At 47.1% G+C, this 14352-nt stretch overlaps 1 protein-coding gene across 3 annotated transcripts in view; it reads right to left on the bottom strand.

Moving 5' to 3' along the window:
* MAB21L3 (mab-21 like 3) overlaps window positions 1-14352 on the bottom strand; it is a 48016-nt gene that overhangs the window by 20407 nt on the left and 13257 nt on the right. The window contains exons 2-4 of one of the 3 annotated variants that reach the window (XM_082244348.1): window positions 4947-5087; window positions 2794-2865; window positions 884-1175 (exon numbers count right to left, since the gene is read on the bottom strand). In XM_082244348.1, the coding sequence (XP_082100474.1) occupies window positions 884-1175; window positions 2794-2865; window positions 4947-5087 (505 nt within the window). The remainder of the gene's footprint in view (window positions 1-883; window positions 1176-2793; window positions 2866-4946; window positions 5088-14352) is intronic. The other 2 variants (XM_082244349.1, XM_082244350.1) reach the window with 2 other exon arrangements.

Raw genomic sequence — 14352 nt, 5'->3', positions numbered from 1 at the left:
ATGGAGGAGAAGATGAGAGGACAGACATACTGCACACAGTGTGAAGATGGAGGAGATGAAGACGGAGGAGATGAAGACGGAGGAGATGGAGTAGATGAAGATGGAGAAGATGGAGAAGATGGAGAAGGTGAAGATGAAGATGGAGAAGATGGAGAAGATGAAGAAGGTGAAGACGGAGGAGATGAAGACGGAGGAGATGGAGGAGATGAAGATGGAGAAGATGGAGAAGATGGAGAAGGTGAAGATGAAGATGGAGAAGATGGAGAAGATGAAGAAGGTGAAGACGGAGGAGATGAAGACAGAGGAGATGAAGACAGAGGAGATGAAGACAGAGGAGATGAAGACAGAGGAGATGAAGACGGAGAAGATGAAGAAGATGAAGATGGAGAAGATGAAGAAGGTGAAGACGGAGGAGATGAAGACGGAGAAGATGAAGACAGAGAAGATGAAGACGGAGGAGATGAAGACAGAGGAGATGAAGACAGAGGAGATGAAGACAGAGGAGATGAAGACAGAGGAGGTGAAGGCAGAGGAGATGAAGACAGGGAAGATGAAGACGGAGAAGATGAAGAAGATGAAGATGGAGAAGATGAAGAGAGGACAGACATACTGCACACAGTTTGAAGATGGAGGAGATGAAGATGGAGGAGATGACGATGGAGAAGTTGAAGATGAAGATGGAGAAGATGAAGAGAGGACAGACATACTGCACACAGTTTGAAGATGGAGGAGATGAAGATGGAGAAGTTGAAGATTGAGGAGACGAAGGTGGAGGAGACGAAGGTGAAGGAGATGAAGGTGAAGGAGACGAAGATAGAGGAGAAGAAGAGAGGACAGCCATACTGCACACAGTTTGAAGATGGAGGAGAGACGATCCTCTTACCAGACAGGTGACAGGCTGGAATCGCTCGACGGAGGAGCCCATGGAAGACATTCACCACTCGGGCCGGCACCAAATCACCCTGAATGTTAACATCCCCTTCATGCCACTGGGGGGTGCACTTCTGGAACTGCTCCACTTCCAGCCATTGGTGGAGTTTCTCTGGCTCCATGACGGGGGTGAGGAGGCGGACCCCACTGGGAGTGTAATACCGCCAACGCCGAGAACGTCTATGGCGGAAACCACTGAGGCCCCGAAGGGGAACTGTGACCAGAAGCTGGGAGGGCGCCATCACCTGTCAGGAGGAATACACAGCAATGACACCGCTGAATAACCTGTGATAGTCATCACCATACTGAATATAGAGTGATAGTAGTGAAAGTACTGGTATATAGAGTGATAGTAGTGACAGTACTGGTTATATATAGTGATAGTAGTGAAAGTACTGGTATATAGAGTGATAGTAGTGACAGTACTGGTTATATATAGTGATAGTAGTGACAGTACTGGTTATATATAGTGATAGTAGTGACAGTACTGGATATATATATATAGTGATAGTAGTGACAGTACTAGTTATATATAGTGATAGTAGTGACAGTACTGTTTATATATAGTGATAGTAGTGACAGTACTGGTTATCTATAGCGATAGTAGTGACAGTACTGGTTATCTATAGTGATAGTAGTGACAGTACTGGTTATCTATAGTGATAGTGGTGACAGTACTGGTTATCTATAGTGATAGTAGTGACAGTACTGGTTATCTATAGTGATAGTGGTGACAGTACTGGTTATCTATAGCGATAGTAGTGACAGTACTGGTTATCTATAGTGATAGTAGTGACAGTACTAGTTATATATAGTGATAGTAGTGACAGTACTGGTTATATATAGTGATAGAAGTGACAGTACTGGTTATATATAGGGAGCTAGTAGTGACAGTACTGGTTATATATAGTGATAGTAGTGACAGTACTAGTTATATATAGTGATAGTAGTGACAGTACTAGTTATACGTATATAGTGATAGTACTGGTTATATATAGTGATAGTAGTGACAGTACTGGATATATATAGTGATAGTAGTGACAGTACTAGTTATATATAGTGATAGTAGTGACAGTACTAGTTATATATAGTGATAGTAGTGACAGTACTAGTTATACGTATATAGTGATAGTACTGGTTATATATAGTGATAGTAGTGACAGTACTAGTTATATATAGTGATAGTAGTGACAGTACTAGTTATATATAGTGATAGTAGTGACAGTACTGGTTATATATAGTGATAGTAGTGACAGTACTAGTTATATATAGTGATAGTAGTGACAGTACTGGTTATATATAGTGATAGTAGTGACAGTACTGGTTATATATAGTGATAGTAGTGACAGTACTGGTTATATATAGTGATAGTAGTGACAGTACTGGTTATATATAGTGATAGTAGTGACAGTACTAGTTATATAGAGTGATAGTAGTGACAGTACTGGATATATATAGTGATAGTAGTGACAGTACTGGTTATATATAGTGATAGTAGTGACAGTACTAGTTATATATAGTGATAGTAGTGACAGTACTAGTTATATATAGTGATAGTAGTGACAGTACTGGATCATGTTTGCTTACTTGTTATGAACAGACCAATGAAAATGAAGATTTGGGACATAGAAACGGGGGGATTGGGTGGATTCGGTGGGGGGCTTACAGGAGAGTGAGGAGGAAGTAATGGATGCTGTGATTGAACTGACATATTACAAAGCAGGAAACCTCTTCTCTGTGATAATTGTCCCCCCATCCGGAACACACAGACACGTCCTGATGAGGATTGGGGGGGGGGAGGGGTCAGCATGCAGTGGATCGGGATGACACTAAGGGGTGCACTTTCTATATATTCCTCATTACCTGTATACAGGGGTGCAGTGAGCGGCGCCCCCTCAGCAGCGCCATCCAGTGGGCAAGCAAGTCCGGCTGTTCCTGATTCCACACGCAGCGAAGGAGAGAGAGAAGATGGTGACAATGACAGAAGAGGACCGCCTGTGGCCGATGCCAGTCCCTGGAAATGTCCCGCCCTCCAGGTGAAGTGCTGTGTACCCCCGGGTGTTTAATTATTGGTGGTGAGTTGGTTGGGGGGGGGGGACCTCTCTCCTGTCATGGTCATCATGTGGTCACTGGGACAGAAAGTGAGGAGAGATCTCCCCCTCCCCCTCCGGCTGGAGTTACACTTTAGCACATTGCTCTGGATTATGGAAGACAATCTTATTCCCCCGGAAAAGGATTCCGACTTTGATTTCGGTAAATTTGTCATGTTGGAATCATGAAGTGTTGGTGCCTCAGTAGGGGCCCTCTGCACCAATCCCAGTGAGAGCCACAATATGGCCGTCCTAGTTCTCCTAGAATGACCCTCCCCCATGGTGCTGGATATGTGGTGTAATGGGGTCCCCCTTTAGGCGCTCCCCTATCTGATCCCTCCCCCAAAGTGCCAGACAGGTGATGTAATGGGGTCCCTCTTATGTCCCCCATCTGATCCCTCCCCCAAAGTGCCAGGCAGGTGATATAATGGGGTCTCTCTTATGTCCCCCATCTGATCCCTCCCCCAAAGTGCCAGGCAGGTGATGTAATGGGGTCTCTCTTATGTCCCCTATCTGATCCTTCCCCCAAAGTGCCAGACAGGTGATGTAATGGGGTCCCTCTTATGTCCCCCATCTGATCCCTCCCCCAAAGTGCCAGACAGGTGATGTAATGGGGTCTCTCTTATGTCCCCCATCTGATCCCTCTCCCAAAGTGCCAGGCAGGTGATGTAATGGGGTCTCTCTTATGTCCCCCATCTGATCCCTCCCCCAAAGTGCCAGGCAGATGATGTAATGGGGTCTCTCTTATGTCCCCCATCTGATCCCTCCCCCAAAGTGCCAGGCAGGTGATGTAATGGGGTCCCTCTTATGTCCCCCATCTGATCCCTCCCCCAAAGTGCCAGGCAGGTGATGTAATGGGGTCCCCCTTATGTCCCTCATCTGATCCCTCCCCCAAAGTGCCAGGCAGGTGATGTACTGGGGTCCCTCTTATGTCCCCATCTGATCCCTCCCCCAAAGTGCCAGGCAGGTGATCTAATGGGGTCCCCATTATGTCCCCCATATGATCCCTCCTCAAAAAGTGCCAGACAGGTGATGTAATGGGGTCCCCCTTATGTCCCCCATCTGATCCCCCATAGTGCCAGACAGGTGATATAATGGGGTACCTCCCATATCTGATCACTCCTCTTCAGTACTGGATAGGTGGTGTTTTGGGCCCGTTAAATATACACACACCATCTGAACCCTCCCCCACAGTGGCAGGCAGGTGGTGTAATGGGGCCCCTTATAATGCCCCTCCTTAATAGGACTCCACCCCCAAGGTAGCAGGCAGGCAGTGTATTTAGGCACCTATAATGTCCCTCTTCTATCTGATCCCTCCCCCACAGTACCAAAGAGGGGGTGTCACAGACAGCCACACCTCTTCCTACTGTCAGATCCCAGCTGTTGTTCTAATGCTGTCTAGGAATTAAAAGGTGACAGCTGATTGGATGAACAGAAGGGGAACAGTTCACTTTTTATTTGAAAATTTGAAGTGTGCCTGAAGCTCAAAACCCTTTTCCTCATTTCAGATACAGTGTGGTGGTGGTGGGGGAGGGGAGGGGGATCACCACTCCTGTCTGGAGTCCCCATTGTGGAGAATTCCCTTCACTTCCTTTTGAGAGACACAACAGGAAGTGAGAGGAAATCCCGATCAGCATAACAGGCCTCGTCATTGGGAGATTTCCCCTCTTTTCCCCTTCTGGTCACAACAGTTTGATTCCATATCACTTCCTGTTTCAGTGACACCAGGATAGATAGAGATTAAATCTCTCTAGTGGGGACACAGACAGCAATAAAAACCTGACGGAGGGTCTAACCCTCCCTCACTCCATCCAAAACTAAAAGAAGAAGTTTAGGCTCTGCACACTTTAACCCTCTCTGCCCGTTCAGTCCTGCAGGGCGGCACTGTACGGGGGTTCTGGTCACAGTGACATCGGGGTGTCTCACCTTTAGGTGGTCGCTGTGGATGCCGGAGTTGGAAATGCTCTGAAATCGGGAATCCCAGCAACTGATCTGCGCCGTCAGCGCCAGTATGACGGTCTGCACCTCCTCTACCATGCGGGCCACACAACGGTGCCGGGTGTCCCCCTGTGGGCGGAGATATAGCGGTCAGGATTAAAGGATCGTGGGGGAGGGGGGAACAATTTCAAGGCCACCAAGCACTTCCTGATGAATATTTCCAGAGGAGGGGTAATGTATGGTGACACCACTCCTACTATGGATTTAATCTCAGAGAGGTATGGGAGCGCCCTTTAGAGGCTCCTTGTATGTCAGGCAGTGCAGATACACCCCTGCTGAACATAATTATCCAGAAATGTCTATTGTCAGATCTCTGTCCATAGACAAACACTATGCCACATTTGATCACTAGATGGCGCTAATTATCATAGGGAATCCTGTGAATTTCATCGATTTAAAATGGAAAATACCAAATGTGACTGCTAGATGGTGCTAAGTATCTCAGGACATTCCCAGGATCGATTTCAAATGAAAATATACCACATTTGGCCACTAGATGGCAATAGGCATCAGAAAAATTACTATGATTGATTTAAAAAAAAAAATTATATATATATATATATATATATATATATATATATATATATATTTATTAGGGATCGTCCAATATCATTTTTTCATTGCTGATACCAATATCTTGGTCATCGCGTTTCAGTATGCTTTGTATATATATATATATATATATACACACACACACACACACACACACACACATATATATATTATATATACATATATATACACACACCCATACATACATACATATATACATATATACATACATATATATATATATATATATATATATATATATATATATATATATATATATATATATATATACATACATACATATACATACACACACACACATATATTAATACCACATTTGACCACTAGAAGGTGCTGAATATCACATGACATTCCTGGGATTACTTTCAAATAAAAAAAATATATATGTGGCACACTAGATGGCGCTAAGTATCCCAGGACATTCCTATGATTGATTTAAAATGAAACGGAAAAAAAAAGGATATATATATATATATATATATATATATATATATATATATATATATATATATATATATATATATATGTATATATCACATTTGACCACTAGAAGGCGCTCAGTATCACACGACATTCCTAGGATTACTTTAAAAATGAAAAAAAAAAAAACATTTGGCCACTAGATGGCGCTAAGTATCCCAGGACATTCCAATGAGCAATTAAAAGTGAAAATAAATATCAAATTTTCCCACTAGATGGCGCAAAGTAGGGAATGTGACTGCTAGATGGTGCTAAATATCTCAGGACATTCCCGGGATTCATTTAAAGGATTACAAAGGCAGAAGGTGCATTCTATGCAATAAGATAAAAAAATGTTATGTGTGCCCCTCCCCCCTCACCCGCCTAATACTTACCTGATCCCCTCTCTATCGAGCAATGTTGCAGGTGTGTCTCAGCTGCCCGGGACTCCCCTCTTCATTGGCTAAGACAGCAGTGTGGTGCGATTGGCTCCCAATGCTGTCAATCAAAGTCAGTCAGCCAATTGGGAGAGAGAGGGGGCGGAGCCGGGTCACAGCTCTGTGTCTGAATGGACACAGGCAGCTGTGACTCAGCTCAGGTGCCCCCATAGTAAGCTGCTTACTGTGGGGGCACACAACAGGAGGGAGTGGCCAGGAGCAGCGAAGAGGGACCCCAGAAGAGGAGGAGCCGGGCTGCTCTGTGCAAATCCAACTGCACAGAGGAGGAAGTGTAACGTGTTTGTTTTTTTTTTGTTGTTTTTTGTTTTAAATAAAAGACTTTTACAATCACTTTAAAATAAAATAAAAAATACTGCTCAGAAAAAATATCACATTTGGCCACTAGATGGTGATAAGTATCATAGGCAATTTCTATGAATTTCATAGATTTAAAATGGAAAAATAACACATTTGACTACAATGTGTGTATGGGGGGGGGGGGGTATAATGTGTGGGGGGATCGGACTGCGTGTGGGGGGAGGGTTGTATGATGTGGGGGGGATTGGACAGAGTGTGTTGGATGGAAGGAATCTTTGTCAGAGCATGAAGTCATCCTCGTAGTCGGTGTTTATACTCCTCGTAGTCGGTGTTTATACTCCTCGTAGTCGGTGTTTATACTCCTCGTAGTCGGTGTTTGTACTCCTCGTAGTCGGTATTTATACTCCTCGTAGTCGGTGTTTATACTCCTCGTAGTCGGTTGTAAGATCCAGTTTACTATAAACATTCCTCTGTGTGTAATAACAGAAGCCGGGGATGACCTCCCCTCTCATCATTTCTATTTCCTGGACAGTTCTGGCTCTGGCCGGTCAGAGTTTGGGGAAGGTTAAATTTCTGTCATCTCTGGAGGAAGTGGGAATTCCCCAATTTACAAATTAAATCCTCCCATTACCCCTCCCCCTCCTGTTTTCCAGATAGATTTCCTTCATTCATCACCAGTCATCCCCATTCCTGATCTGGATTCCCAATTCTCAGATAAAATCCTCCCATTTCTGAGTGAACTCCTCCAACTCCCTCCACACTCTCCAACGCCCTCCAGACTCCCCAACTGCCTCCAGACTCCCCAACTCCCTCCACGCTCTCCAGACTCCCCAACTGCCTCCAGACTCCCCAACTCCCTCCAGACTCCCTCCACGCTCTCCAACTCCCTCCAGGCTCCCCAACTCCCTCCACGCTCTCCAACTCCCTCCACGCTCCCCAACTCCCTCCAACTCCCTCAACGCTCCCCAACACCCTCCAGGCTCCCCAACTCCCTCCAGGCTCCCCAAATCCCTCCAACTCCCTCCAGAATCCCCAACTCCCTCCACGCTCTCCAACTCCCTCCACGCTCCCCAACTCCCTCCAACTCCCTCAACGCTCCCAAACACCCTCCAGGCTCCCCAACTCCCTCCAACTCCCTCCAGGCTCCCCAAATCCCTCCAACTCCCTCCAGGCTCTCCAACTCCCTCCAAGCTTTCCAACTCCCTCCAGGCTCCCCAACTCCATCCAACTCCCTCCACGCTCTCCAACTCCCTCCACGCTCCCCAACTCCCTCCAGGCTCTCCAACTCCCTCCAGGCTCCCCAACTCCCTCCACGCTCCCCAACTCCCTCCAGGCTCTCCAACTCCCTCCAGGCTCCCCAACTCCCTCCAGGCTCCCCAACTCCCTCCACACTCTCCAAGGACATGATAGATACAGGAGGGAAGCCATATAAAAAGGAGGGCACCAAAGAGAAAAGGGGGGCCCAAAAACACAGGAGGTCAAAGAAACAGAGAAGCCCATTTACACGGGAGAGAGGCCAAAGACTCAGGAGGAAGGCCATAGACTCAAGAGGAGGTCTATATACACAGGAGGGAGGCCATAGACACAGGAGGGAGGCCATAGACTCAGGAGGAAGCCATAGACTCAGGAGGAAGCCATAGACTCAGGAGGAAGCCATAGACTCAGGAGGAAGCCATAGACTCAGAAGGAAGTCTAAAGCCACAGACGGGAGGCCATAGACTCAGGAGGAAGCCATAGACTCAGGAGGAAGCCATAGACTCAGGAGGAAGCCATAGACTCAGGAGGAAGCCATAGACTCAGAAGGAAGTCTAAAGCCACACACGGGAGGCCATAGACTCAGGAGAAAGTCTATAGACACAGGAGGGAGGCCATAGACTCAAGAGAAGGTCTATAGACATAGGAGGAAGTCCATAGGCTCAGTAGACGGTCTATAGACACAGGAGGGAGGCCATAGACTCAGGAGAAAGTCTTTAGACACAGGAGGGAGGCCATAGACTCAGGAGGAAGTCTATAGACACAGGAGGAAGGCCGTAGACTCAGGGGGAGGTCTATAGACACAGGAGGGAGGCCATAGACTCAGGAGAAGGTCTAAAGACATAGGAGAGAGGCCATAGGCTCAGGAGGAGGTCTATAGACACAGGAGGGAGGCCATAGACTCAGGAGAAGGTCTATAGACATAGGAGAGAGGCCATAGACTCAGGAGGAAGTCTATAGACACAGGAGGAAGGCCATAGACTCAGGAGGAGGTCTATAGACACAGGAGGAAGTCCATAGGCTCAGTAGACGGTCTATAGACACAGGAGGGAGGCCATAGACTCAGGAGGAAGTCTATAGACACAGGAGGAAGGACATAGACTCAGGAGGAGGTCTATAGACACAGGAGGAAGTCCATAGGCTCAGTAGACGGTCTATAGACACAGGAGGGAGGACATAGACTCAGGAGAAGGTCTATAGACACAGGAGGAAGGACATAGGCTCAGGAGGAGGTCTATAGACACAGGAGGAAGTCCATAGGCTCAGGAGGAGGTCTATAGACACAGGAGGAAGGACATAGACTCAGGAGGAGGTCTATAGACACAGGAGGAAGTCCATAGGCTCAGTAGACGGTCTATAGACACAGGAGGGAGGCCATAGACTCAGGAGGAAGTCTATAGACACAGGAGGAAGGACATAGACTCAGGAGAAGGTCTATAGACATAGGAGAGAGGCCATAGGCTCAGGAGAAGGTCTATAGACATAGGAGGAAGGACATAGACTCAGGGGGAGGTCTATAGACACAGGAGGGAGGCCATAGACTCAGGAGAAGGTCTATAGACATAGGAGAGAGGCCATAGGCTCAGGAGGAGGTCTATAGACATAGGAGAGAGGCCATAGACTCAAGAAGAAGTCCATATAGACAGAAGGAGACCCTGAAGTCCAATCCTCTCTCCCACCTCTATGCTCAAAGTGCTCCATAAACAAGGACGCTCAGAGAAATGTATGTCTTTGGGGAGTGGAGGACATGGCCTCTTATCTTGGGGGGGACAATAGTGACCGGGACAAATCTTCACTCACAGACAGGAATCGGTCCCATCTCAATAAAACTTATATTAGGAACGCCATTGTACCGAAAATCACCCCGACCAGCCCCCACTTCTGCGCTCTGTGCCTGACTGGCATTTGAGACGGGAGGGGGCGTGGCTAAGAACATGGAAATATGCAGAAAGTTAATATTTGTACGTAAATTGGGGGTATCACGAGAAATGCTGGGGATTTCCATTGTTTGGTGGCCTCCTATCAGGCTGTGATGACTCTGGAGCTGGGAGAGGGGGATGGAGGGGTCAGAGGTGAAGTCTCATCACTACCAATCACTGCACAGGACTACATCTTCCCTCTGCCGCACTGTTATCAGTATTATCAGAGGTTCCTGTGAACTCTTCTATATCCGGAGGGTTTCGGGGTCGGGAATTTCCAGGCGCCGTGTTTCCGTGTTTGTGACGATTACACTAAACGATCAACGCGGGCGCGGCGTACACACAACACGCGGTGTCCCCCTTTCACCTGTCTGTGTACAGACCAATTACTGCTGTTTTGTGTCAACAAAGTCACTTTAAGGGAATGTGGGAGGTTCTATAAATGGACACAAAGTCAAAACAATCAACAATCGTATGACACAATCCGAACAAAAACCGCGTCATGGCGAATGTGACCGCGGGGGACTAAATTCACTACAACCCAAACACAGACAGGCTGAATGTTCTAAAGGAAGACCAAAGTCTACGCGTTTCGTCTTCCTCAGGAATCTTCCGGTCTCCTAGGCGTATCACAGGATCATATAAATGATAAAAGATGTAACAATCATCACATGCATTGGATACATTCAATCGTTATGTAATCTCACCTGAACAATCCCTCACCTGTACCGCATACGGGGGGGATATATTAGAGGTTGGTTATTATGTAGCACTGTCACTAAAGGGATTGCTGTATGATGACTTCTCGGACCTCCTCTGATTACCATCACACAGTCACTAAGGGTACAAATCACTCATCCCTCCCTACAACCGATAGCTCATTACTCAATAAACAGTCCGGGGATTTGGTTTTTAGTGTTTAATGTGGAACTTGGATGGGGGAAGGGAATAGTGGGATACTCTAACTGGAACTATTAACAACGGATAAGGACAACCCTCACTTGGCCTCACCAGGTTGCTTGTGGAAGCAGCTGCACTGCTTGAACCATACTGCCACATGTATGGAAAGGGTTAAGTCTTCTTGCTCTTTTCTCTCCAGCAACAGACTTGGTGATCTACATTCTCTTCCAGACACTCAGTCGCATCCCCGTTACTGACACCCGTCCACTGACTCTTCTAGCTGCAGGGGTGGCCCCCCTCAGGTCAGGCCCCTTGACACAGATCTGTACTCACTGCACTGCAGAATTAGATTCTTCCAGTGTCTCGCCTTCCAGTCAGCTCCGCAGGACCTCCAGGTTCAGCTCTTCTCTCGTTCTCTCTAGGCCCTCAAGTCGACTACCTGAGGCAGCATGGCACCTCTACAGAGCAGGGGCAGCCGCCCCCTCCCTCAGGGACTCCGCTATCCAGACGAAAGACCCCAAGCACATGTGCTCCTGGCATGTATACAGTATCCCAGCATGCACCAAGGCACTTTCCTCTGCCAAATAACCAGGGCTGTATCATATACCTGTGCACCTATTTGTCAGGTTTCCTCCCACCGTCCAACATGCCTCCCTATTGGACCTATTGGACCAGTGTGAAACTCTCTGCAGACAGAATGAGCTGCACCTGAGCACAATGAGCAGACCTCACTAACAGATCCTGCTCTCTGGTAGGCAGAGAACAATATAGATTTACCTGCAATCCTTCTAGTAAGCAGACAGGATTCAAAACTATACTTTCTCTCTAGCATCTACCTAGGAGGGCGCTACACTCACCCCCCACCAAACCAAGCCATGTCCTCACTAGCACCTACCTAGGAGGGTGCTACACTCACCCCTACCAAACCGAGCCGTGTCCTCACTAGCACCTACCTAGGAGGGTGCAACACTCACCCCCCACCAAACCAAGCCATGTCCTCACTAACACCTACCTAGGAGGGTGCAACACTCACCCCCCACCAAACCGAGCCATGTCCTCACTAGCACCTACCTAGGAGGGTGCTACACTCACCCCTACCAAACCGAGCCGTGTCCTCACTAGCACCTACCTAGGAGGGTGCAACACTCACCCCCCACCAAACCAAGCCATGTCCTCACTAACACCTACCTAGGAGGGTGCTACACTCACCCCCCACCAAACCGAGCCATATCCTCACTAACACCTACCTAGGAGGGTGCTACACTCACCCCCCACCAAACCGAGCCATGTCCTCACTAGCACCTACCTAGGAGGGTGCTACACTCACCCCCCACCAAACCGAGCCATGTCCTCACTAACACCTACCTAGGAGGGTGCTACACTCACCCCCCACCAAACCGAGCCATGTCCTCACTAGCACCTAACTAGGAGGGTGCTACACTCACCCCCCACCAAACCGAGCCATATCCTCACTAACACCTACCTAGGAGGGTGCTACACTCACCCCCCCCCCCAAACCAAGCCATGTCCTCACTAGAGATGTACCGAACTGTTCGCTGGCGGACAGTAGTTCCCGGCGAACTTAGCATGTTCGCGTTCGCCGATGCGGGCGAACATATGCGATGTTCGGTCCGCCCCCTATAATACATCATTGAGGCAAACTTTGACCCTGAACTTCACAGTCAGCAGACACATTTCCAGCCAATCAGCATACCTCCCTCCCACACCCTCCCACCTCCTATAAATAAGCAAGGGCAGCATCCATCTTAGATCATTCTGAAGCAGTGTGTGTAGTGAGAGTAGGGAGAGAGCTGCTGCTGCTGCTGCTGCTGCTGCTGTTAAGCTAGGGACAGTTAGTCAGTGTTCCTGGTCTTGCAGTGTTCTTGGTCCACTACTGCTGTAAGGACAGCACCCCAAAAAGCCCTTCTAAGGGCTGGTATTTGTGTAATTTTTATATATATATATATATATATATATATATATATATATATCTAGTGTCCCCAAAAGCCCTTTTAAGGGCTGGTAATTGAGTTTTTTCTTTTTATATATATATATATATCTATTGTACACTGCAGTTACCTGCCCGCTGTGTGTGAGAGGCCACAGACCTACCACAGACTGTACTGTGTGCACACCACACTCATTTCGGGTGGCACAGGCACAGTACCTTGCATTTTAAAAAATATTTTTTTTTTCCTCTGTCATAATTGCAGTGAGTGCTGTGTCAGGTCCACAGAGTGTACTGTACCCACTGCAGTGCCACTGCCCACCACTGATATATATATACGGTGGCACAGCAGCTTGCAAAGTAAAAATATATATATTTTTTTTATAATTGCAGTTGCCTGGGTGCCAGTGACTGTCAGGTCCACAGAGTGTACTGTGCCCACTGCAGTGCCACTGCATGCCCACCACTGATATATACAGTGGCAGGCATGACTTTTTTTGGATTTGTGTCTGGGGGGGTCTAAAAAGCGTACCTGTGAAGTTTCAGCTCTGTAGCATGCCCAGAACCAGAAAAAAAGATCATATAGGTGTAAAAGGGGTTCCCACCATCCCTGCTCTACTGAAAAATGATCTTTTTTTTCTGGTTCTGGACATGCTACAGAGCTGAAACTTCACAGGTACACTTTTTAGACCCCCTAGACACTAAATCACACAAAAAAGTTCTTAAAAATTGTCATTTTTGATAGAGAGCCAATTATTGGAAAACTTAAAAAAAAAAAACTTAAAAAAAAAAAAAAAATTCTTTGGATTTAGTGTCTGGGGGGTCTAAAATGTGTACCTGTGAAGTTTCAGCTCTGTAGCATGTCCAGAACCAGAAAAAAAATAGAATTAGGGTTAGGGCTAGGGTTAGGGTTAGGGCTAGGGTTAGGGTCAGGGCTAAGGTTAGGGTTATTTTTAGTGCTTAGGGTTAGAGGGTTAGAGTTAGAGGGGTAGGGGTAGGGTTACTAACTCTAAGTATCTCACCGTAACCCTAACCCTATCCCCTAACACTAAACCTAACCCTCTAACCATAACCCTAACCCTCTAACCATAACCCTAACCCTCTAACCATAACCCTAACCCTTAAAGCCCAGTTCCTGTCCCATTTTGGTCAGTTCTGGTCTGTTTGCGGATGTTTGCGGTGCGTTAAACGGGGAGTTTGGTCTGTCACTGTGAAGCGGGCGTAACCCTTACACTACCTGATCGATACAACATCATACCTGATCGTATTCACACACTGGATGTTTTAAAGCACGTTATTCCAAACAATTTAGGAATGTTAGGTGATTTATGCCCTTTATGGAATAAAACCCGACTCTGCGTCAACTACGTAATTTTCCATGGGAGTTTTGCCATGGATCCCCCTCCGGCATGCCACAGTCCAGGTGTTAGTCCCCTTGAAACAACTTTTCCATCACTATTGTGGCCAGAAAGAGTCCCTGTGGGTTTTAAAATTCGCCTGCCTATTAACCACTCTACAACCGCTCA

This window comes from Pelophylax lessonae (assembly GCF_965119305.1).
Source record: "Pelophylax lessonae genome assembly, chromosome: 2".
Classification (NCBI taxonomy): Eukaryota; Metazoa; Chordata; class Amphibia; order Anura; family Ranidae; genus Pelophylax; species Pelophylax lessonae.
This window is presented reverse-complemented; position numbering and strand designations above follow the sequence as displayed.